Source organism: Monodon monoceros, unplaced genomic scaffold, assembly GCF_005190385.1.
Source record: "Monodon monoceros isolate NGI ecotype Baffin Bay Population unplaced genomic scaffold, NGI_Narwhal_1 Super_Scaffold_8, whole genome shotgun sequence".
In the NCBI taxonomy this organism is placed as follows: Eukaryota; Metazoa; Chordata; class Mammalia; order Artiodactyla; family Monodontidae; genus Monodon; species Monodon monoceros.
In genome coordinates, this window is record NW_021703785.1 from 29,748,504 (window position 1) to 29,771,271 (window position 22,768).

A 22,768-nucleotide genomic window follows, 5' to 3' on the forward strand; every position below is an offset into this window, starting at 1 on the left:
AGCACTTCGTGTTATCCTCCACGAAGGAGGGTAACAAAAAGCATGCCCACCCCACCTCCAAGCTAGGCCAGTGAAATGAATCCGAGTGACAGAAGTTAATCATAAAACTAAACGTCCCATTGGCATCTCCCTCGCAGGACAAACATCTGTGGGGAAGGAGGAGGGATTGTCCCACAGCTTTCAAACTCGGTTAACATCAATTTCTAACAAGTCTGCGCAGCTGCAAGTCTGCGCTCGCTCAAAGGGCTCCTTGGGCTGCAGGCAGGAAGAGTCCACGTCCATGGCATAAGTAGGGGGCGACGGCACCTAAAAGATAATATATCCTTCCCTTCACAAGGTATCCGCCAGTTTTCGGACCTTTTCCCCTACAGTGTATCCGTTGTTACTGATCGGCTACCTAAAACTGATGTCTAATTGAGATTAAGGATGAGGTATACAAAGATATTTCTGCCCTCCTCCCCCCACGTCCGCTGCGTGCGACGGGCCGCGAGGGGCGGGAAGAGGAAGCGGAAGAGGTGGTGGTCCCGGGAGCTTCCACCTGAGTCGGTGGAGGGATTCTGGGGCGCTGCTATGGAGGGCTGTAGCGAGCCACAGCTGGATGCTAAGGCCAAGGTAAGACCTGGCCTGGAAGGAGCCGGGGCAGTGGGCTCCGGAGCAAGAAAGATCGTTCCCTAAATTATGTTTTCTGCTTCCATTTCAGGTCACCAACCAGGTGAGTGAGTGGCCATCCCTCGCGGCCTCCGCCGGCCTCGGCTGGACAAGTGGCGGGCGGCTGCACCTGGTCCTCCGCCCGCCTCAGGCAGCCGCGGGACGCTGCCACCGTGAACCTTCCCCAGCTCAACCCCAAACCAAGGCCCATGTCCGTGAGCCCGTGCCTTTCCTCCCGCCACCCTGCATTGCTCCTTCCACTTGGCTTCTGAGGTAGTAGCCACTGTCATTGTAATTTAATCTTCCCCACCCACTCCAGCCCGAAGAGTACAGACCAAATATTGTTCTTCCTTGATTAAGCGCCGTTGATTCGATACTAGGTACATAGTATTTGGGGATGTAATACATAGAGAGAAGAAATTATCAAAATTTCCAAAGATAGCTGCGCAAACATTTTCTTAAGTCTTTAAAAAGCAGTTTGTGGAAGAGGGAGAGTTTACCCTTGAACCTTTCAGTGTCTGTTTTTTTTTTATGCTTGGAATAAGAATTTGATTTTTAAAGTATGTCTTAGGACTGTCTCTTTGTTCTGAGTGTTCCTGTCCTGTTTCAGCTAATAAACTGTTTTTAGGCAAATAGCTTATAACACTTCCCAGAAGAAGAGTACTAAAACTAGAGTATTTGAAATACAGGAGTTACCCTGGACCACAAAGTATAAGAAAGGGCTGGGATAAATAATGAGAACACGGGGGCTGAGAGATGCCCTTTGACTGCTCTCTGACATCTGTCTCCAGCTGATCTTTTTGTTTTTGAGGATTCCTGGGAGATAGGGGGAAACTCAGATAGCAGTCACCCCCCTGTCTGGCTTTGCTCTGAGTTACTGCTCAATAACTTGGACTCAGTCTCTCAGAAATCATCTTATCCATTTATTATACTTACATTAAGTCATATGTTTGCGTAAGGTATCCTGAAACTGAATTATAGTAAATTATAGGGTTTTAAAAGTTGAACCTTTTGGGGGTGTGTGTAGGGGGAGGTGTGTTTAAAACAACAGAAATTTATTCTTATAGTGCTGGAGATCAGAAGTCCAAAATTAGTCTTGTGGGACTAAAGCCAAGGTGCCAGCAGGGCTGTGTTCCTTTTGGAGGTTTTAAGGGAGAATCTGCTTCCTTGTCTGTTTCAGCTTCTAGAGGCTGCCTGTGTTCCTTAGCAATGGCATCTACTTCCATCTTCAAAGCACATCCTTCCAGCCTCTGCTTCTGTCATCACTTCTCTTTCTGCCAGCATCATCATATTGCCTTCTCTGATTCTGACCCTCCTGCCGCCTTCTTATAAAGCCCAACGTGTGCCTTAAAATAAATGAAAAGCTGAATAGACTGAAAAATGAACAGTTCTTCTTGGATAAGTCAGAAAGTGAGGTCACAGGGCAAACTCCTGTCTCCCAAATTGGAGAGACAGGTGAATACAGAGAAGCACAACTTAACCAGAACAGAAACCTCCGTGAAAACCAGTGCTAGGGGTAGGAAAACCTAAACCATAATTGATGAATTACTGGAGGCTCAGCGTGGACAAGGCCGAGTTAAAATCTCAGGCACCCACCTACACCCCAGTCATTAGGGGGACCTCACACTTTTGTGAGTTTTACCTCCAGGAACTCTTAAATTGAACCTTTTTATTCATAGTTCATGATGTGTCTTTTAAATATTATATTGCTAGACAAAATGATTACGTGTATTCAGCAGTCTTGTAGGGGGAGAAGCCTTGACCTAGCAGTAAGTCATTTCTGTTTGTAGTATATGCTTTTTACATGTACCAGATATAGCTAATTTTTAGGGCTAACACTAGTTTAAATTCCTTGAGCCATAATACCTTCTTTCTTTCTTTAAATATTTCTCACCAATATAAGAATCAGCGAGGCTAACTGGGACCACACCTCCCGTGAGAGTGCAGACCCCGCATACAATCCATCAGAATACTGCTTTCTCTACCTTTAAAAATATTCTCTAAATTTACCTCGCCTTGCTGCCACCTGAGTCCCAAGCACCACCCTCTTGTGTAGATACCGTAATGGTCTCCCAATTGAGTCTTTTTGTTTTCCTTCTTAAACTTAATGCCCTGTTCATCAATCTGGAGGAGACTTTTGCGGTCTAAGTTAGACCAGGTCTTTTCCCTGCTCGAAGCCATTTAAGAGAGTACTGTCTCACTAGGAAAATGTCTTAAGTATTTTCCTTGACCTAAAGGCCCTTCAAAAAGTGTTTCTTTGTCTCTTACCTCTCTTCCTAGCTCACGCCACTCCAGCCATGCGGGCCTCATTGTTGTTCCCTGCGCAGGCCAGGCATGCGTCTCCCTCTGTCCAGAATGCTCGTTTCTCCAGTTATTCTTGTGGCTTTTTCCTTCACTTTGCTCAGGTGTCTTTCTATTCAAAACCTACCTCCTCACAGAGGTCTCCCCCAGGCTCTGTCTAAATAGCCTTCCTGGTCACTCTGTCCCCTTACCTGCATTTAAAAAAATTCTTTTTATAACACTTAGTACAATGACACTGTATATATATTTGCTTATTGTCTGTCTTCCCTACTAGAACGTAAGTTCCTGAGGTCAGGAACCCTTTGTTTTATTTTTTATAGTCCCAGTGCCTAGAACATAGTATTGTTTCGTAAATATTTAACTGAATATTGGGGCATAGAGACATAGTAACTTGCCCAAAGCCACATGGGTAGAAGGTAGCAGAGCTGAGATTCAAACTCAGGTCTGTCTAACTTCAGAGTCTGAACTTGTTAAATTTAACAAACCATCGTGCTACCTTGTCCAGCACCAGAAGGTCTAAGGTTATTCATTACTTCACATTCTGATGCTGATAATCACTGTTTTGAAGTAATTCGTGGTTCTTCTTTATAGATGTCTAGTTAGAACTCCTTATCATAGATGAATGATTGTTCCTGTTGTTGCCACATTTTATTGTTTTCCTGCTTGCCAGTTTTATGGTATAAATCAACAGAAATATGTATATTGACGCACAATATCTAGTGCCATTTTCCCTCTTCCGTATATGAGACAGTGACTTAAGTTTTTGTACAGTTTGTGTAATAGTTCATAAACGTATGGCTGTTTTTGTTCTTCTATGTGTCCTGTTGGGTGCTACAAGTCATGTAAGGATGTATGAACTCCCCTCAGGGAGTTTACGGTCTAGTAGATGGTGGGGGAGGGAGACAGATCCACAGATGACTACTGTTCAAGTCAGAATGTTCTAAGTGCTGGGGTGTAAGAAGTGACGTGACCATTCATAGAAAAGTTGAGTAAACCAGGAAAGACTTTACAGAGCAAGTAGAATTTGAGAGGAGTTTTGAATTTTAAATAGGTGTTTGAGAGTTGTATTCCAAGAGGAATGAGCAGCATGAGCAAAGGTTTGAAGACTGAAAGATAATTTAAAGAGAGGATGCGGGGCTTCCCTGGTGGCGCAGTGGTTGAGAGTCCGCCTGCCAATGCAGGGGACACGGATTCGTGCCCCGGTCCGGGAAGGTCCCACGGGAAGATCCCACATGCCGCGGAGCGGCTGGGCCCGTGAGCCATGGCCGCTGAGCCTGCGCATCCGGAGCCTGTGCTCCGCAACGGGAGAGGCCACAACAGTGAGAGGCCCGTGTACCGCAAAAAAATAAAAATAAAGAGAGGATGCGGTCCAGCTTGAGCACGAGTGGGAAAGCTGTTTGGGACTATGCTGTGAGATGACTTAAGTGCTAGGGGAAGGGTTAACTAGTTCCTGAGGCAGTAGACATTACAGGTTTTTGACCTGTGATACTAGATTTCGTAAGTTTATAAGTAGCGTTTAGAGTCCATCCTGTGGATTGGAACTGAGGAAGACTCTAGGCAAAAAACTGATTAGGAGGCTGCAGTAAAATTGAAGGCAAGCCTTTTAAAAGGCTCTGTAACAGTGAGATTGGGAAGGAGGGAATAAATGTCAGTGGCATTGGCCGAAATAAAATCTTGAGTACCTAGCGATCCATAAGTGTTTTGTGTAAGGGAGAGAGAAAAATCAAAGTTGACTGACGTTTCAAACCTGAGTCACTTAGAAAATGGGGGTCATCAGAAAAGAAATGAGGATTAAAAACCATTTTGAGGAAAGCCGATACTTGTTTTGTATTGCATGACAGTAGTACTGTGCACTTACTAGTAGCGATTGTGTTTAATGGGAGACGCTTTCGTTCTCTGGATTATTTTTACTGGTGGTATTAACACTAACCAAATATGAAACATTGTTTTGATTATTTGTGTTTGCTACAATTTCTATAAACCAATATAGTTCAGATTGTATAGTTTTGAGAATTCATTTTTGATAAATCATATATCGTAGTAAGTTTATTAACAAAGCTATTTTCAGCTAGTTGTGTTTGCTCTGTTTTAGTTATCTGTCACCGCATAACAAAGCACCCTAAACGTAGTGACTTAAAACAGTTGTTTAATTGTCTCTCATGAGTCTTTGGGTTAACTGGGCTTAGCTGGGTGGTGGTTTCTACTCCTTATCATGTCAGCTGGGGCTTCAGTCATCTAGGAGCCTTCAGTCATCTAGGAGCCTTAGCTGGGTGGAAGTGAAGAGGGCTCACTCACATGCTAGTCATGACTTGGGCTGTGAGCTGAGCTAGAGCTGATCATTGGCGTGACTCGGTTCTCCTTCATGTGGGTGCTCACATCATGGTGGCTGGGTTCCAAGAAGGAGAGTCCCAAGAGCCAGCATTTCATGAAGAAGGAAGGACACACTTCCAGTTCTTCTAAGGCCTAGGCTCAAAGATTCCAGAACACCTCTTCTGCCATATTCTACTTGTCAAAACAATCACAGGCACAGCTCAGATTTGTGCAGAGAGAAAATAAGCTCCACTTCTTGATGTGAAGAGTGACATGTACTTACAGAGCCGGGTGGAATTAATTGCTGGAGGCTATCTTTGGAGACCAGTGACCACATACCCCAGAACTTCTAAACCATTCAACAGATATTTATTTGAATATTCACTTTCTATCAGATAATGTTCTAATAGATTCAGTAGTAACTGGATTCATAATGCCATTTCCTTGGGGACACAGGGGATGAATAAGTTAACATAATTTTAGAAACCGTTAAGTGCTATGAAGAAAATCAAAGCATGGATGAAGGTGCCGTTAAGCAAGATGAGAAAGGCTAATGACTTAGCAAAAGTTGTCCACTTAGGCTAGAGCTGATATGAATTTTCAAGTAGAAATTTGCTAAGAACTCATGCCATAATCAATATCTGCAGATACAAAGTACGAAGCACAGAGTTTAGCACAGCACTGTCCAGTAGAACTTTCTACGATGATGGAAATGTTCTCTGTTGGCGCTCTCCAGTATGGTAGCACTAGCCACACATGGCTCTTGAGCACTTTGTATGTGGCTAGTCCAACTGAGGAACTGAATCTTTTATTCATTTTAAATTAATTTAAATAGTCACAGTTGGCTAGTGGCTACTATATTGGACAGTTCAGGCCTAGCATTTAGAAGATGCCAAACACTCTTGCCCTGTCCCAGACCTGTCTACTTTCTTGACCTATTAGGACTTGGTTTAATTCTGAATGGTAGTCATGTTGCAACTAGGTATAATGAAAAAGGCATGGAATATGGAATCAGACAAATTTGGGTTTGAATACCAGCTCTATTAGTGTATCCTTGGATGAGTTTAATCGGTCTTTTCCTTGTAGTACTTTGGGAGAGATTAATGTGTGCAGAATGCTTAACATTCTTTCCATTTGAAAACTTTCATTTAAAAAAGGAGAGAACATAAAAGTGTGTATTTTGTGACTGTAGCTATAAAAATTGCATACAAAGACTAGAAACGGGGACACAGGAATATGAACATAGTTTTTAAGATGATGGAGTTTTACACGATTATTTTTTAAATTTTCTCCTGTTATGTTTTGAAAAATAAAAATTAAATTTAAACTGAAATGGTCTTAAAAATTTTTTTCTTTGTAGACAGTTTTTTTTTTTTTTTTTTTCTGCAGTACGCGGGCCTCTCACTGTTGTGGCCTCTCCCGTTGTGGAGCACAGGCTCCGGACGCGCAGGCTCAGCGGCCATGGCTCACGGGGCCCAGCCGCTCCGCGGCATGTGGGATCCTCCCGGACCGGGGCACAAACCCGTGTCCCCTGCATTGGCAGGCGGACTCTCAACCACTGCACCACCAGGGAAGCCCCTGTACACGGTTTTTATAGTGATGTTTTTATGTTAACAGTAACTTCAGCCACCATATCAACTATTTTTAGCGTGACAGACTACAGCTAATTTCTTTGTTTACCTCTTAATCTATATTTGTTTTCTGGTTATTTTTCTTCTTTGTATTCATTTTACTTCTGGTTATTCCTATATTTTTTTTACTACTAGCTTTTTTTCTCTGTACATTTTTCTTTTTAAATCATTTACTTAATTCTACAAGAATTTTGAGGCTACTTCATTCTTACTTCATTCTTAATATTCTCCATAGTGATGTTCGCCCTGTTCTGATTTTTTTGTTTTTTCTTTTTTTATTCTTTTTAAAATCTCCTCTGTAGTTAATTCCTATTTAAGGCTCAATCACACTTATTAGAAGGTTTGCTTTTATTGATAATTTGCATTTAAATGTTCAGTTCAGAATTTGGGAAATTCTCATCCCATAACCCTAATCCCAGCTCTTGTACTCATGAATACCAACTTCGCACAGTAAATGGCAGCTCTCCCAATTTCCCCACCTGCCAGTTTCACCATTGTAATGGTCAGTGAATTCCAACATTGTGTTCCTTAATTGCTTTTCTGCTTAAAATGTTCTGGATAATCCAGAGTTTTATTTCATACTTTTAGAGTCAAATAAGCAATGTTTTATCTCCCATTTTACTATGGACAGTAAAAATGGAACTTCTTGCATCAAGGAGTTGTATGGGGCAAATATGTTTAAAAAGTGTTAAGTTACTTTCTTGAATATCACCATTGAACTGATATAAAACTATCTCTAATCATGAACTCCCATGAATTCTGTTCTTGAATTTTTATCCACTTATTGAACATTCCTATTTAGATATTCCTTATCACTTTTTAAAAAATTGTATTGGAGTATAGTTAATTTACAATGTTGTGTTAGTTTCAGGTGTACAGCAAAGTGATTCAGTTATACATATATTCATTCTTTTTTAGATTCTTTTCTCATATAGGTTAATTGTCACTTCTTGATAATACTTTTGGGCTTAAAACATAGAAAGTCCTGATTCATATATGATATATTCTCCCAGTCATCTGGGCTCAAAATTTTATGGTTGTCTTTGATACCTCCCTTAACTGTAGATGATCATCAAGACCTAGTGATCCGTTCTTCACAGGATCAGCTTCATCCTACTTGTCACATATCCTAGGTTCCTCTGCATACATGTGGATTCAACCAACTGCAGACCGTGTAGTACTGTAGTATTTACTATTGAAAAGTATCTGTGTATAAGTGGACCCCTGCAGTTCAAACCCACATCGTTTAAGGGTCAACTGTAAATGAGAGTATTCTGAAAACTTGTACAATTTGCAAAAAATTACTGGCCTCTTGATTCTTGATCTCTTGTCAGCCTTATTTTCCATACTTCCTTATAAGAGCCTTTCACTTTGAGACAGTGTGCTCTATCCCTCAGCCAGATATGAACTACTTTTATCTCTAGTTGGTTCAGCTTAATATTTATTAAGCACTTATTCTTTGCTAGGTGTGTATTTATGGAATATATAAATAAAACAAATTTTTTTCCTCTCAATTTCAGTTCTGTTATTCTTCAAAACTGAGCTCTGTCTCCTCTGAAGCTTTCCTTTGATCACCTACCCTAAATAAATTTTTCCTTTCAACCAGAAATGTGGAGCTCACTGACATATCCTCCCCTCCCCCTGCTATATGTGCAAGATAACATCTATACCAAAACGTGCAGAACATTTGGACTGTTTAATGAATAATTTTACTTTTTCCAGTTTTATTGAGATATAATTGAAATACAGCTCTGCATAATGACTTGACATACATATACTGCAAAATGATTACCACAGTACATCTAGTTAACCTCCATCCCCTCAAATAGTTACCAAAAAAATGGGTAATTTAAAGGTGAACATCTGTGTCACTACAATCAAAACTCAAGAAATCGAACATTACCAGTACCCCAGAAGCCCACCACATGCCCCTTCCCAATCATATCTCTCCTGCCCTCCTCCCTAGAGGTAATAATTATCCTTTTGTGATAGTCATATTCTTGCTTCTTTTTATAGTTTTGCCATCTGTGTATGCATCACTAAACAGTATTATGTTTCCTGTTTCTCAAGTTTAAGTGCATGGAATCACATAACTTTTTGACTTGTTTCTTTCAGGATTTTTGGTGTTAAGTGTAGCTGAAGTTCATTCATTTTCATTGCTGTACAGCATTTCATTTGTCCATTTTATTACTGATGAACATCTGGGTTGTTTATAGGTTAGGGCTATTTTGAATATAGCTGCTAGGAACATTCTCACATAAGCATCCTGTTTTTCCTTTTTTAAAATATTTATTTATTTATTTTTGGCAGCTTTGGGTGTTCATTGCTGTGCATGGGCTTTCTTTAGTTGCGGCGAGCAGGGGCTACTCTTCGTTGCGGTGGGTGGGCTTCTTATTGCAGTGGCTTTTGTTGTTGCGGAGCACAGGCTCTAGGCTGGTGGGCTTTAGTAGTTGTGGCACATGGGCTCAGTAGTTGTGGCGCACAGGCTTAGTTGCTCCGCGGCATGTGGGATCTTCCCCGATCAAGGCTCGAACCCGTGTCCCCTGCACTGGCAGGTGGATTCTTTTTTTTTTTTTTTAACTTTTTAAAATAAATTTATTTATTTTGAGTGTGTTCGGTCTTCGTTGCTGCACATAGGCTTTCTCTAGTTGCTGCAACAGGGGCTACTCTTCATTGTGGTGCGCGGGCTTCTCAATGCAGTGGCTTCTCTTGTTTCAGGGCACGGGCTCTAGGTGCACGGGCTTCAGTAGTTGTGGCACGCAGGCTCTAGAGCACAGGCTCAGTAGTTAATGGCGCACGGGCTTAGTTGCTCTGTGGCATGTGGGATCCTCCTGGACCAGGGCTCGAACCCCTGTCCCTTGTATTGGCAGGTAGATTCTTAACTACTGTGCCACCAGGGAAGCCCCAAGTATACTGTTTTTCTAGGTTATATCCCTAATAATTGAATCACCGGATCACTGGATATGCGTAACTGCAGTTTAAGTAAAGCCAATTTTCCGAAAGATTGACCCAGTTTAGACTTCCATCTACAGCACTGTGATACATCCTTTCTTGCCAGTTTTAGAATCATCAGACTTAAAATTTTGCCATTTTGGTAGGTGTGTAGTGGTATCTCTTTGTGTTTTAAATTTGCATTTCCCTATTTCCTTTCCATATGCTTATTAGCTGTTTGTAGTTCTTTTCTTATTAACCTACTATCCTTTCTCTATTTTTGTATGGGAAACTTTAATTTAAGAAGTACCTGTACAGTCTTTTTACTTATCAAAGATGTTAACCTTTTATCGGGACCAGCCTGGCCTTCATGCTGTAGCTGGTTCGTCTAATGCCAGTATGAAGACAGGAGGAAATTTTGGTCCTTACACTAGTCCCATCTTTTATAAAAATTTTTTTATTAATATGTAAAGCTATTTGCCCAGTAAGCATTCATTTGGTAGCAAAAGGTATCAGTCAATAGACAGGTATTTTTTGTGAGTGCCTGCTAGGTACTACATATCTTTCGAAGCTTTGGGAACAAGACACAAAATTCCTCCATTTATTGTCTTATGTTTTAAACTCAGTATTAAGGGCTGCATTTATCCAGTCCTGTTTTATGCCATGGCAACACTGAACAATCATTGAAAAGAATTAGCTAGAAGGTATTGAGGCAACCAGTAGTCAATAAGCATGTAATCATTGGAGTCAAACAGACTTTGGTTTCAGTTATGAGTCCAGAAATGCGTGACTTTGTGCATATTATGTAAGCTCTCTGAAATTCAGTTTTGTCACCTGCAAAATGGAAATAATAGCCTATAATGTTATGATGATTCAGTGAGGCATTAAATACATGTAAACTGCATAGCACATCACGTGGCAGGTATCCATCATCAACAGTGATGAAATCTAAAACCACCTTCCCCAATAGTGTAAGGTTTCATGTCAAGGACTGTGGTGAGGAAAGAAACTGGTATGGTTCCCATGTATGCCTCAATCAAATATGAAGATGGTATATAACTCATCTTCCATTTTAGGACTTTTGGGTTGTGGAATGGGGCAAGGCATATGTGGAACAGGAAAATGAGATAAGAGATGGTCCAAAATGTTTGGAGTCCCCTTAAGTACAGGAGCAAAATGAAAAGAAAACCAGTACTGCCACATCTACCTCCATAACACATCAGGTGGAGACTTTTGTTTTTGTTTTTTCCCTTTTGTAATTATGACAGTGTGTTTTCCAACCCTGTTTATATCCCTTATTGCCTCTCTCTGTGTTCATTTGATTATTATATCCCCCTAACAATATTAAAATGAAGATATTTTCTTTTATTCTGACTGGCCTTGAAATTAAAACTTGAATATGAGAGCAGTAAAATTGAATAAATATCTTCATTCAGGGCAATATTATAACTGATGTATTGTGTACTGTTTCATTACAGCTAATAGATTTTCAGTGGAAGCTGGGTATGGCTGTGAGCTCAGACAGCTGCAGATCACTTAAGTATCCTTACGTTGCAGTGATGCTCAAAGTGGCAGATCATTCAGGCCAAGTAAAGAACAAGTCCTTCGAAATGACAATTCCACAGTTTCAGGTTTGTGATAAAACTCATTCAGTTTAGCCATTGTTCTGTAATTACTGCTTAAAAAGATACATAAAATCTTCTTTAAGAGAAAATTTTAACTGTTTTTATTTGCAATTGTTTTGATGTGCTTTACATGCAAAAGATCTGGATTTGCTTTATTTGGGAATTTGATAAATTATTTTCAATATTTTCAATATAATATGCTGAATTTGTATACTGACACTCCATCACTTTCAAGGACTCATCTGTGAGTGTGTTTAAGAAATTTGCATCTTTTCTAGCAGGATATTTACTTTGCATTTAACTGTTTTATTCTTCTTAGGCTTAATATTCAAGAGTGATTAAGCTAAATGAATCTTACCTTTGAGCAACATTGACCCTGAATTTTCTGACTAATAATGTTTACAAAATGTAGATCAGACCACTAGTACTTGATGGCTAATTTTATCTGCTAGGGATTAGAGTAACTCAGTAGTTTATTTATAGAATCATGTTATATATATTATTATTATTATTATTTTTAGTATCCAATATTATATATATTATTATTCTACCTCTTTTCTGTAAGCAAGAAAGGAAGAAAGGGGGTGGATGAGAAATCATTTTCTTTTCAATGTACATACAGGGAAATGCTTTGTCTTTGGCTAGTTTAACTGGCCTTAGAGTTTTGTTTTTGTTTGTTTTGATCCCTTTGGTGAGTGAACAGATATGAATTCTTTCTTATAGCATACTCTCTGTTACCATGAATTCCAATTTTTTTGGATTCCACATATAAGTGAGATCATGCAGTATTGTCCTTCTGTGTCTGGCTTATTTTACTTAGCATAATGTCTTCCAGGTTCACCCATGTTGTCAAAAATAGCAGGATTTCCTTCTTTTTAAAGGATGAATAGTATACTGTTGTGTATATATACACACCACATTTTCTTTATCCATTCATCTGTCAACAGACACTTGGGTTGTTTCCATACCTTGCTATTGTGAGTAATGCTGCATTGAATGTGGGAGTGCAGATAACTTTTTGAGGTAGTGATTTTATTTCCTTTGGATGTATACCCAGAAGTGAGATTTGTGGGTTATATTGTAGTTCTGTTTTACAAATTACATTTTAAGGATGTTCTCTCCTTTTGATTCCTATTTTTAGAACAGCTGTGTCTGCTGTAGAACAAAAAAGGGTCACAGATTCATTATTTTTAATGCTAAATGGTGTCTTGGAAGCAAATTAGGACTTGGTTGGAAGGAAATAAATGTAGTGTATTCTGATATGTGAGTAGCTTTCAACTGAACATAAAGACCAAATCTACTTCAAAAAGGAATATAGGTTTCAGTCCTTTTGTAATTCATAATACTGGCCTAATTCTTATTTTTCTTTGTCACATTTGTGCTCCCTGATTCCACCTCTTAAAATTTTTTTCTCATAGTAAAAAGATCACAAATGGGGCAACTCTTTTAGAGGTAGTTTTTACGTGGCTTACAGCTAACCAGGCAAACAGCCTGTTAGTCACATTATAGGACTGAGCGCCAAGGAGCATTCTTTGAGCTTTTGACTTTTATCTTTCTAGTAGCTGAAATTATGATCATGAGTATATATTTTTTAAGAAATGGTTACTTCCTCCTTCGTTCCATAATAAACTTACATATGAGTTAAAACAAAATACAGATACTATTTTAAGTAGCAAAATAGAGAATTAAGTCCAAAGAAGAGGGAAAATACAAGGATGTGAATCATTAGAGTATATCAAATTTGCTTCCTACTTCTTGGCAAGTAGAGGATAAGAAAGGAAAACAGAATTTGATCCCTTTTTTATCTGATGTTTTATCTGATGACTTCTACAGGAGAACTACCATACCAGCTTAGTTTTTAATTGAAAGAGAAATAAGCTTCTACCATGTAAGCTACTGTCAGTGTTGGGTCCCTCTTAGTATAACTGACAAGACAGTCCCTATCACCCTGAAATGCAGTCTTTCACTGTATTAAAAGTGGTTCAGAGCCTGGGAACCAATCTGTCATTTTTTTAAAGTCTTCATTGTTGAGAACAGTGCTGGGCATTTAATAAAGCTTTCTGTTGTGATCTCAAAGAACTTTGTTGGATTCTTTTAAAAAGCTTATTTATGAGCTAATTATCCAACTCTACAGTAGTATTTTTGCTTGCACCAAATTACACCTGTTTGTTTCTTATAGTAACTTTCGAATAATAATGGTTGAGGAAGTAACATTAAAATGCAAACTTAATATGTTCTAGAGTCTCTGCTGGTTAGATATAATTAAAAGAACTACTTAAATAGCCTCTAAAAGCAAAATTAATATTGTTTTTCCCCTTTCTCTCCAGAATTTCTACAGACAGTTCAAGGAAATTGCTGCAGTTATTGAAACTGTGTGAAAACTGATTACTTTGTTGATGAATTGCTACCATCATTCTAAAATCACGGACTTTACTTTCTGCAACAAAACTGCCTAAGGATCAAATGATATTTATTGAATGAAAATTATACTTTTGATTTTCCATTTTTTTAAATAATAAAAAAGAAAATCAGACAAACAGGAATTACAAAGTGGTGATCGCTGCACACTTTGTGAATATACTAAGAGCCACTGAATTGGAAACTTTAAAGGGTGAAGAACTCTGTGGTATGTGAATTATATCTTAATGAAAAATAAATCAGACAAACAGTTGAATGATATTAAAAGCAGCACAAGTTTATGTATTAGACCAATAGTTTTAAAAATTACTGGTAATGTTACCCATTTTATAAACAAACTCTCCCTTTTTAGCATTCATTTTTTTATTGATGTATAGTTGATTTACAATATTATATTAGTTTCAGATGTACAACATGGTAATTCAAACTTTTTAGAGATTATACTCCATTTATGGTTATTATAAAGTATTGGCTATATTCCTTGTGCTGTGCTGTACAGTGTATCCTTGTAGCTTATTTATTTATTACTTTTTTAAAAAAATTATTTATTTTATTTATTTTAATTTTGGCTGTGGTGGGTCTTCGTTGCTGCACGTGGGCTTTTCTCTAGTTGCGGTGAGCGGGGGCTCCTCTTCGTTGTGTGGGCTTCTTGTTGCGGTGGCTTCTCTTGTTGTGGAGCCCAGGCTCTAGGCGCTCAGGCTTCAGTAGTTGTGGCACTCGGGCTCAGTAGTTGTGGCACACGGGCTTAATTTCTCCACAGCATGTGGGATCTTCCCGGACCAGGGCTCGAACCCGTGTCCTCTGCATTGGCAGGTGGATTTTTAACCACTGTTCCACCAAGGAAGCCCCAACAGTCTTTATTTTAAAGTCTATTTTATCTGATACGAGTGTTGCTACTCCAGCTTTCTTTTGATTTCCATTTGCATGGAATGTCTTTTTCCATCCCTTCACTTTCAGTCTGTATGTGTTCCAAGGTCTGAAGTGGGTCTCTTGTAGACAGCATATATAGATGTCTTTTTTTGTATCCATTCAGCCAGTCTGTGTCTTTCGGTTGGGGCATTTAATCCATTTACATTCAAGGTTATTATCGATACGTATGTTCCTATTACCATTTTCTTAATTGTTTTGGGTTTGTTTTTGTGGGTCCTTTTCTTTTCTTGCATTTCCTGCCTAGAGAAGTTTCTTTACCATTTGTTGTAAAGCTGGTTTTGTGGTGCTGAATTCTCTTAGCTTTTGCTTGTCTGAAAAGCTTTTGACTTCTCCATCGAAACTGAATGAGATCCTTGCTGGGTAGAGTAATCTTGGTTGTAGGTTTCTCTTTCATCACTTTAAGTATATTCTGCCACTCCCTTCTGGCCTGCAGAGTTTCTGCTGAAAAATCAGCTGATAACCTTATGGGGATTCCTTTGTATGTTATTTTTTGTTTTTCCCTTGCTGCTTTTAATATTTTTTTCTTGAATTTAATTTTTGTTAGTTTGATTAATATGTGTCCTGGTGTGTTTTTCCTAGGGTTTATCCTGTATGGGAGTCTCTTTTTCCTGGACTTGGGTGGCTATTTCCTTTCCCATGTTAGGGAAGTTTTCGACTATAATCTCTTCAAATATTTTCTTAGACCCTTTCTTTTTCTCTTCTTCTTCTGGGACCCCTATAATTCGAATGTTGATGAGTTTAATGTTGTCCCAGAAGTCTCTGAGATTGTCTTCAATTCTTTTCATTCTTTTTTCTTTATTCTGCTCCTTGGCAGTTATTTCCACCGTTTTGTCTTCCAGCTCACTTATTTGTTCTTCTGCCTCAGTTACTCTGTTATTGATTCCTTCTAGTGTATTTTTATTTCAGTTATTGTGCTGTTCATCTGTTTGTTTGTCCTTTAGTTCTTCTAGATCTTTGTTAAACATTTCTTCTATGTTCTCAATCTGTGCCTCCATTCTGTTTCCGAGATTCTGGACCATCTTACTATCATTACTCTGAATTCTTTATCAGGTAGGTTGCCTATTTCCTGTTCATTTATTTGGTCTTGTAGGTTTTTACCTTGCTCCTTCATCTGTGACATATTATTTTACTGTCTCATTTTTTTTTTTTTTTTTTAATGAGTGGGATTGTGTTCCTGTCTTACTGGTTGTTTGGCCTGAGGCTTCCAACACTGGAATTTTTAGGCTGTTGGGTAGAGCTGGGTCTTGGTGCTGAGATGAGGAACTCCGTGAGACCTCACTCCATTGAATATTCCCTGGGGTCTTTCTGTTAGTCCAGTGGTTCAGACTTGGAGCTCCCACTGCAGGAGCTTTGGCCCAACCCCCCGGCTCGTGAACCAAGATCCCTCAATGTGCGTGGGGTGGAAAAAAGAAAAGAAAAGAAAAAAAAAAAAAGAACAGTAACAAAGTAAAAAATAAAATTAGACTGGGAAACTAACAGATATGTTAGGAAGAATATAAAAATATGAATCAACAACCAGAAGGTACGTCAGTACCACAATAGTAAAAGAGAGGAGGGAAAAGAAAAGAAAAAAGAAGTGGGGGGAGGCCTTGGCTGTGGAGGGCGGGGCCTAAGCAAGAGCGAGGTTTGGGTGGTGGGTGGGGCCAATGCTCAGGACCCACAGGGCTGGAAAAGGCCCTGGGGGCTATGGGGGGTGGGGCTTAGGCTCAAGGAACAGAAGGGGCCCAGGAGTGCCCCCCAGCCCTGGTCTCAGAGGGCAGGGGACCTCACCTGGGAGCCCAGCAGGCTTCCTGGGCTTGAGTGGGCGGGGCAGACGCCCTCCTCTCCTCTCCCGCTCCTCCAGCCTGCAAGAGCCCATGCCTCCTGCCTCTCCTGATCTCCCCTGCCTCCCTTCTATGCCCCCAGGACCAATTCGGTTGTGGGAGGGGACCTTGGAGGGCAGAGGACCAGCCTGGGAGCTCAGCAGGCTCCCCTGGTCTGAGTGGGTGGGGCAATCAACCTCTCCACTCCTCTCCTGATCTCCCCAGCTTCAGGGGTGCCCATCCTGTCTGGCCTCCACTTCTTCTCCCCCCGCAGTCCCCCTTCATCCTACCAGTTCACTTTGGGGTTCCTCGCATCTTCTTGGGCATCAGAGTCCCCCACCAGTGGTCGGCAGGTGCCCTAGTTGTGGGGAGACGCTAACTCTTCGTCTTCCCACACAGTCATCTTGACTCCGCCTCTCTAAACAAACTCTTACATAGAGTCCTTTATAGTCTTATATATAAAGTATATATGAATGACAAAAGTAATATTTGATTAGGATAATGTTACTTTACAAATTCAATTTTATAACATTAACTTATGAAAGCAATCAGAAGAGTGAGGCTGCTCCTTCTCCAACATTTGGAATCAGGTTAGGATTGGTCATTGCTCCCTTATTTTAGCCAAGTATTCAGATGTTTCTGTTATTAATATTTGTAGAAAGTTCAAATATGTGCACAGACATAGAAAAATAAATTTTATTATGAGTTTATGTACAACTGAGTTAACCTGGTAACACAAGTTATTGTGTTAGATGGTCTCTTTTGAATTTAGATTTATAAAACAGTTGTTAAAATATTTTATAAAACCACAGCAATCAACACTGTATGGCATTGCTCAGGAAAATAAACAGATCACTGGAATAGACTAGGTGGCCTAGAAATAGATCAAGATATTTGGGACAAAGATGATATTTCAGTTGGGTGAGAAAACAGGATTGATTTAATAAATGATACTAGCAGTCTCAACACATGCAAAAGTAAGTTCCAGATGAATTAATGATTTAACTATAAAAGATAGAAATTAGACGTTTTATAGAATATGTTAACTAAGGCTTGGGAAGCAGCAACACCACAGCTATAACGTAAAACAAATATATTTGAAATGTAAGAATTAAAAAATTATATGTGGGAAAAAATGGGTCATAAACAAAGATAAAAGACAAATGCTAGGTTGATGTATAAGTTAGTACTTAGTCTGGAAACAAATTGCTTTAAGTATTTCAAGTAGGAAGAGGTTTTATACAAGAAATGAGATGTTCACTAAACTGTCAGAAAGACTGAGGGAACAAGTCTTGAGAAATCGTTGCTGGCTTTTAGAAAATCCGGTAATGCAGGAACTTCAGGGAAAGCCCCTGCCAGTAATCTCTGCAGAATGCAGGATGTCACCTGGAAGCAACTACAGGCCATTTCTGCCAAGTGTCAACATGTTAGAATGAAATAAAGGCTGCTTGCTTTCTTCACCTTTTCTAGTTTCAGTGAGAGTGCCTCTCATTGGTGGAAGTTAAACCAGGACCCTGTTGACACAGGAATCTGGTCAGTGGAGTTTCTAGTCTTTTAGTACCTTTGGAAGGGAGATTTAGAAAAGCAAGAAAGGTGCTGAATATTCCTACTCTGCTGACAGAAATAGGAGTTGTCATGGCCTTTTTTGTGAAGTGATAGACATACACACATTATATAGAATTTCACAGCCCAGAAATTTCAGTCCAGAAATATATCCTTTGGAGTAAAGCCACCAATACAGTAAGGCCCCTACATACGAACCTTCAAGCTGTGAACTTTCAAAGATGCGAACATGCATTCACGTGTCCAGTCACGTAAGTTAGTTCACGTGTCTGGTGTACGTTGTCACGTGCGTGCATCCTCTACAAGTGGTGGTGCTTTTGTGACTTTACAGTACGGTACAGAGTACAGTAGTACAGTGTCTTGATTTCAAGCCCAGGATGTCATCTATGATGAGAAAAAAGTAGCTACTACCCAGACATCACTGGATCATTTTTTCAAGAGGGTCGATAGAATTGAATCCAGCAAGGAGCCAGAACCTGTGCCATCAGTGTCAGGTGTGAGTGAAATTGCAGCTTGCCCTCCGTCTCCTGTTGCTGACGATCCTTCAGCTCTGCCACCTCCCACCTCCTCTCCCTCCTCCACTCAGTAACTCTTCCTGCCTGTTCCCTCGATGCCAGCCCCCGTATGCCCGCTGTTGTACTGTACTGCTGTACTTTTCAAGGTACTGCACTGTGAGATTAAAAATGTTTTATTTTTTGTGTTTTTTTTATGTTATTTGTGTGAAAAGTATTATAAACCTATTACAGTACAGTACTATATAGCCGACTGTGTTAGTTGGGTACCTAGGCTAACTTTGTTGCACTTACAAACAAATTGGACTTAATGAATGCGCTCTCGGAACGGAACTCGTTCATATGTAGGGACTTACTGTATATAAAAATATTTGCAAAATTGACTAAATGTTCATTCAGTTCCTATTAGGGCACACAGGAAGACTGCATTTCCCAGCCTCCCTTGCAATTAGGTTGGGACCTCATGATTGGGTTGTAGCCAGTGGAATCTGGGCAGAAGTGTCCTAACATACATCCAGTCTTTGTCATAAACCTTTCCTTGTCTTCCAAGCTCTCTCCCGTGTTGACTGCTGGAAACGAAGAAATCTGAGATAGGGAAACCATAAGATGGAGCCCCGGAATCACGATTGGAGGCAAACTCATAGTAACAGCCTGACTTGCACCAGACAGTGATGTGAGCTAGAAACAAACTCTTGTGGTAAGCTGGTGAGATTTTTAGAGTGTTCCTTAACAGCAGCAAGTGAGCATAAACTTGAATAACACAAGATATTTGTATGAAGATTTTTATTGTAGCATTTCCCCAAGCGGTGAAAAGTAAAATAAAGGGAGCAGTGACTGTCAATAAAGAAATGGTTGAATAAATTCATCATATCTATGTTACAGCATATCATATACCTGCCGTTATCAATATGTATTAACAATACATTTGCTATTATCAACACATATTGTTGTTTCATAAAACTGGAAAATGCACTCTATATATATTTGAATTCTTAATGGAAAATTAGGAAAATTAAGGAAAGATGTTTACCATGTTGTAAGCATTGATGGAGAGGGTATCTGGAGAGGGAGAGGAAGAGCAGTTAAAAAAATTTTTTTCAAATCCATAATGCATTATAAGAAAATATGTATCATTGTTTTTAAGAAATACTTGATAAAAATGTTTGCTTTTTAATTATGCTTCTGAAAAGTTCTTATAGTTCTTTTTGTGGTACAATGTATCCTTATTTTAACAAATGGTATAGTGTGTCTCCAAATCAGGATAGACAAACCTGAAATACATCAAACGTAGGCCTCGCTGTGCTATAGAAATCCTGAGCGCAGCTGGGTCTGATATTTTGGCTGGTATCACTGCAAGAAACTTCATTTCTTCCACTTACCTTTGCTTCCTCTTCTAAGCCTCCCTGTTGGGAATTTAAGTCCTCTTCACACCCTGTCAGCATTTCTGCAGATCTCCTATGTGAATCCACTTTCTTTCTTGGTCCTCTGCTCGGTAGCGTACTGTCGTGAGGAGTGCGGGTCCATTGCCTACTGCTGTCCACCCATGTACTCAAGTCCCACCAGCTTGAAGAGTTAGCCAACTGGTCATTCATCCTTACCAGCTGCCCACAGACTACTCTATTACCCACCCTCTGCATAGTAGCACATTAAAGATTTAGGATTAGGAGAAGACAAAGTCCCCTTTCTATCCCTTTCTCTGTCCTTTGGGGTACCAACTTCATTGTATCCCCAGAAATCAAAGTAGAAACCTGCCCACCCAATCTGGGTCAAAAGCGCACACTTGCCTTCGCAGACTGTGCTTATGGTCTTTCCATCTCCCACTCACCCCAGTTTAACACCCTCCATCTTCCGCCCCCTTCTCATTTGCAGTGTTGCAAAGAGGCCCAAAGAAAGCCCTTGGCTCAAACACTGGGTGATGGATTTGATTAGAATAAATTTAAATTGCATGTTTAAATTTATCTTTTGAATTTGAAAGGCAAGTTTTTTTCATAATATAGTTTTACACTGTTTTCACTGAAGATGTCTATTTTGCTTATTATGAGTTTAATGAGCTTCACCTGGCTGGCCTGGGAATTAACCACTGTTTGTAACAACATTTCTGTGGGAAAATGTGTTTCAAGTTTCAAACACTTGACTTAAATGTAAACTTTTGGAAAATACTTGGTTCTCAAGTTGGAAAATATATTAATGAGCATTTAGTTTCTAAAAAGAAATAGATTATCCCCAAGCTCATCAAGCAAAACCCAAATACTTCCAGATATTCTGCTACCAAGACAGGTTAACATACATATCAGATTTATGTGGAAAGAAGGCAAGATAGTCACATTAAATTAAAGGCGTTGAAATTTCCATCATGCTGGTGCTTCGTTTTTAAAAGTACTTAAGCAGAATTATCTTTTCAAATAAGTTTTTTCAAATATTTATTTATTTACTTACTTATTCATTTATTTATTTATTTTTTATTATTTTTAAATTTTTGGCTGCATTGGGTCTTTGTTGCTGCGTGTGGGCTTTCTCTAGTTGCGGCGAGTGGGGGCTACTCTTTGTTGTGGTGCGTGGGCTTCTCATTGCAGTGGCTTCTCTTGTTGCGGAGCACGGTCTCTAGGTGTGCAAGCTTCAGTAGTTGTGGCACGCGGGCTCAGTAGTTGTGGCACGCGGGCTTAGCTGCTCCACGGCATGTGGGATCTTCCCGGACCAGGGATCGAACCCATGTCCCCTGCCTTGGCAGGCAGATTCTTAACCACTGTGCCACCAGGGAAGTCCCTCAAATAATTTAAAAAATTTATTTTGTACTTTAGATTTTAAAAAATAAACTTTGTTTCTTTCAAGTTTTAGATTTATAGAAAAATTGCAAAGATAGTACAGAAAGTTCCCATATACCCCACACCATTTCCCCTGTTAACATCTTATGGTACATTTGTTATAATTGATGAACCACTATTGATACATTAGGTTTCCTCGGTTTATACCTAATATATTTTTCTGTTCCAGGATCCCATCTAGGACATGATATTACATTTAGTCATCATGTCTCCTTGAGCTTCTCTTGTCTGCGACAGTTTCTCAGACTTCCCTTAGTTTTGTTGACCTTGGCAGTTTTGAGGAGTACTCAAACTGGTCAGGTATGTTGTAGGATGTGCCTCATTTGGGATCTGTCTGATGTTTTTCTGAACTGGAGTTACGGGTATCACAGATAGAAAGTGCATTTTCCTCACTTCATATCAAGGGTACCTACTAGCAACATGATTTATGAGTGTTCATGAGGATGTTGATAACCTGGCTGAAGTAATGACTGTTTCTCCACTGTAAAGTTACTTGTCCACCTGCTTTTTTCCATACTTTACTCTTGGAAGGAAGTCACTACCTGCAGGCTATACTTAAGGAATGTGGAGTTATGTTCCCCTTCTTTTATGGTGAAGTATCTACATATTTTATTTGGAATTCTGGGAGAGAGATTCATCTCTTCTCCCCATTATTAATACTTATTCATTTATCTGTAACAGTACAAACTCATGGATATTTATTTTATACTTGGGGTTACAATTGAATACACTTTTTCCTCAAGTCATTCCAACTTTGACTCTTGGGAGCTCTTTCATTTGGCTGCTGTGCCCCTTTGACACGCCCCCGCCAACTTTAAAAAAATTTTTGAGCACTGCTTTCTGACACTTATCACTACAAGATGCTCCAGGCTCACCTTGTGTATTTGAATCAGTCATTTCTCCCAAAGAACCCTCATTCTTTTTATTAGACAGTGGTACTAGAAACCAAGGTCTGGGTGCTAGATAGGTTATGTATTGTAGATTTTGAGATCATTAAAACTTAGAAGTCTTTCATGATATTTGTACATCAAATCATTATGCTGTACACTTAAACTTATGTAGTACTGTATGTCAGTTATAGCTCAATAAAACAGAAAGAAAAAAAACTTTAAAAATTAAAAAAAAACCCTTAGAAGTCTGATGCACAGCATGGTGACTATAGTTAACAATACTGGACTATATATTCGAAGGTTGCTAAGAGAGTAGATCTTAAAAGCTGTCACCACAAGAAAAAAAATGTAACTATGTGAGGTGATGGATGTTAACTTACTGTGG

General features: G+C 39.5%; 2 protein-coding genes across 4 annotated transcripts in view; both read left to right on the forward strand.

Annotated features, from left to right (window-relative positions):
* The first annotated feature begins 508 nt into the window (after positions 1-508).
* COMMD6 (COMM domain containing 6) lies at positions 509-22,623 on the forward strand. Of its 3 annotated transcripts, none has more exons than XM_029210512.1 (6): positions 509-612; positions 701-712; positions 11,300-11,452; positions 13,774-14,072; positions 19,222-19,368; positions 21,663-22,623. In XM_029210512.1, exons 1-4 carry the CDS (start codon positions 571-573, stop codon positions 13,822-13,824), a joined length of 258 nt encoding a protein of 85 aa, XP_029066345.1. In that variant the 5' UTR covers positions 509-570; the 3' UTR covers positions 13,825-14,072; positions 19,222-19,368; positions 21,663-22,623. The 3 variants fall into 3 exon arrangements, with proteins under 3 accessions (XP_029066345.1, XP_029066346.1, XP_029066347.1); XM_029210514.1 differs by having other exon boundaries at positions 527-612; positions 701-921; XM_029210513.1 differs by lacking the exon at positions 21,663-22,623 and having other exon boundaries at positions 19,222-19,494.
* Positions 21,725-22,768, forward strand: part of TBC1D4 (TBC1 domain family member 4) — a 244,517-nt gene continuing 243,473 nt past the window's right edge. Inside the window, exon 1 of the mRNA XM_029210504.1 lies at positions 21,725-21,793. The gene's annotated coding sequence lies outside the window, so the exon portion shown is untranslated. The remainder of the gene's footprint in view (positions 21,794-22,768) is intronic.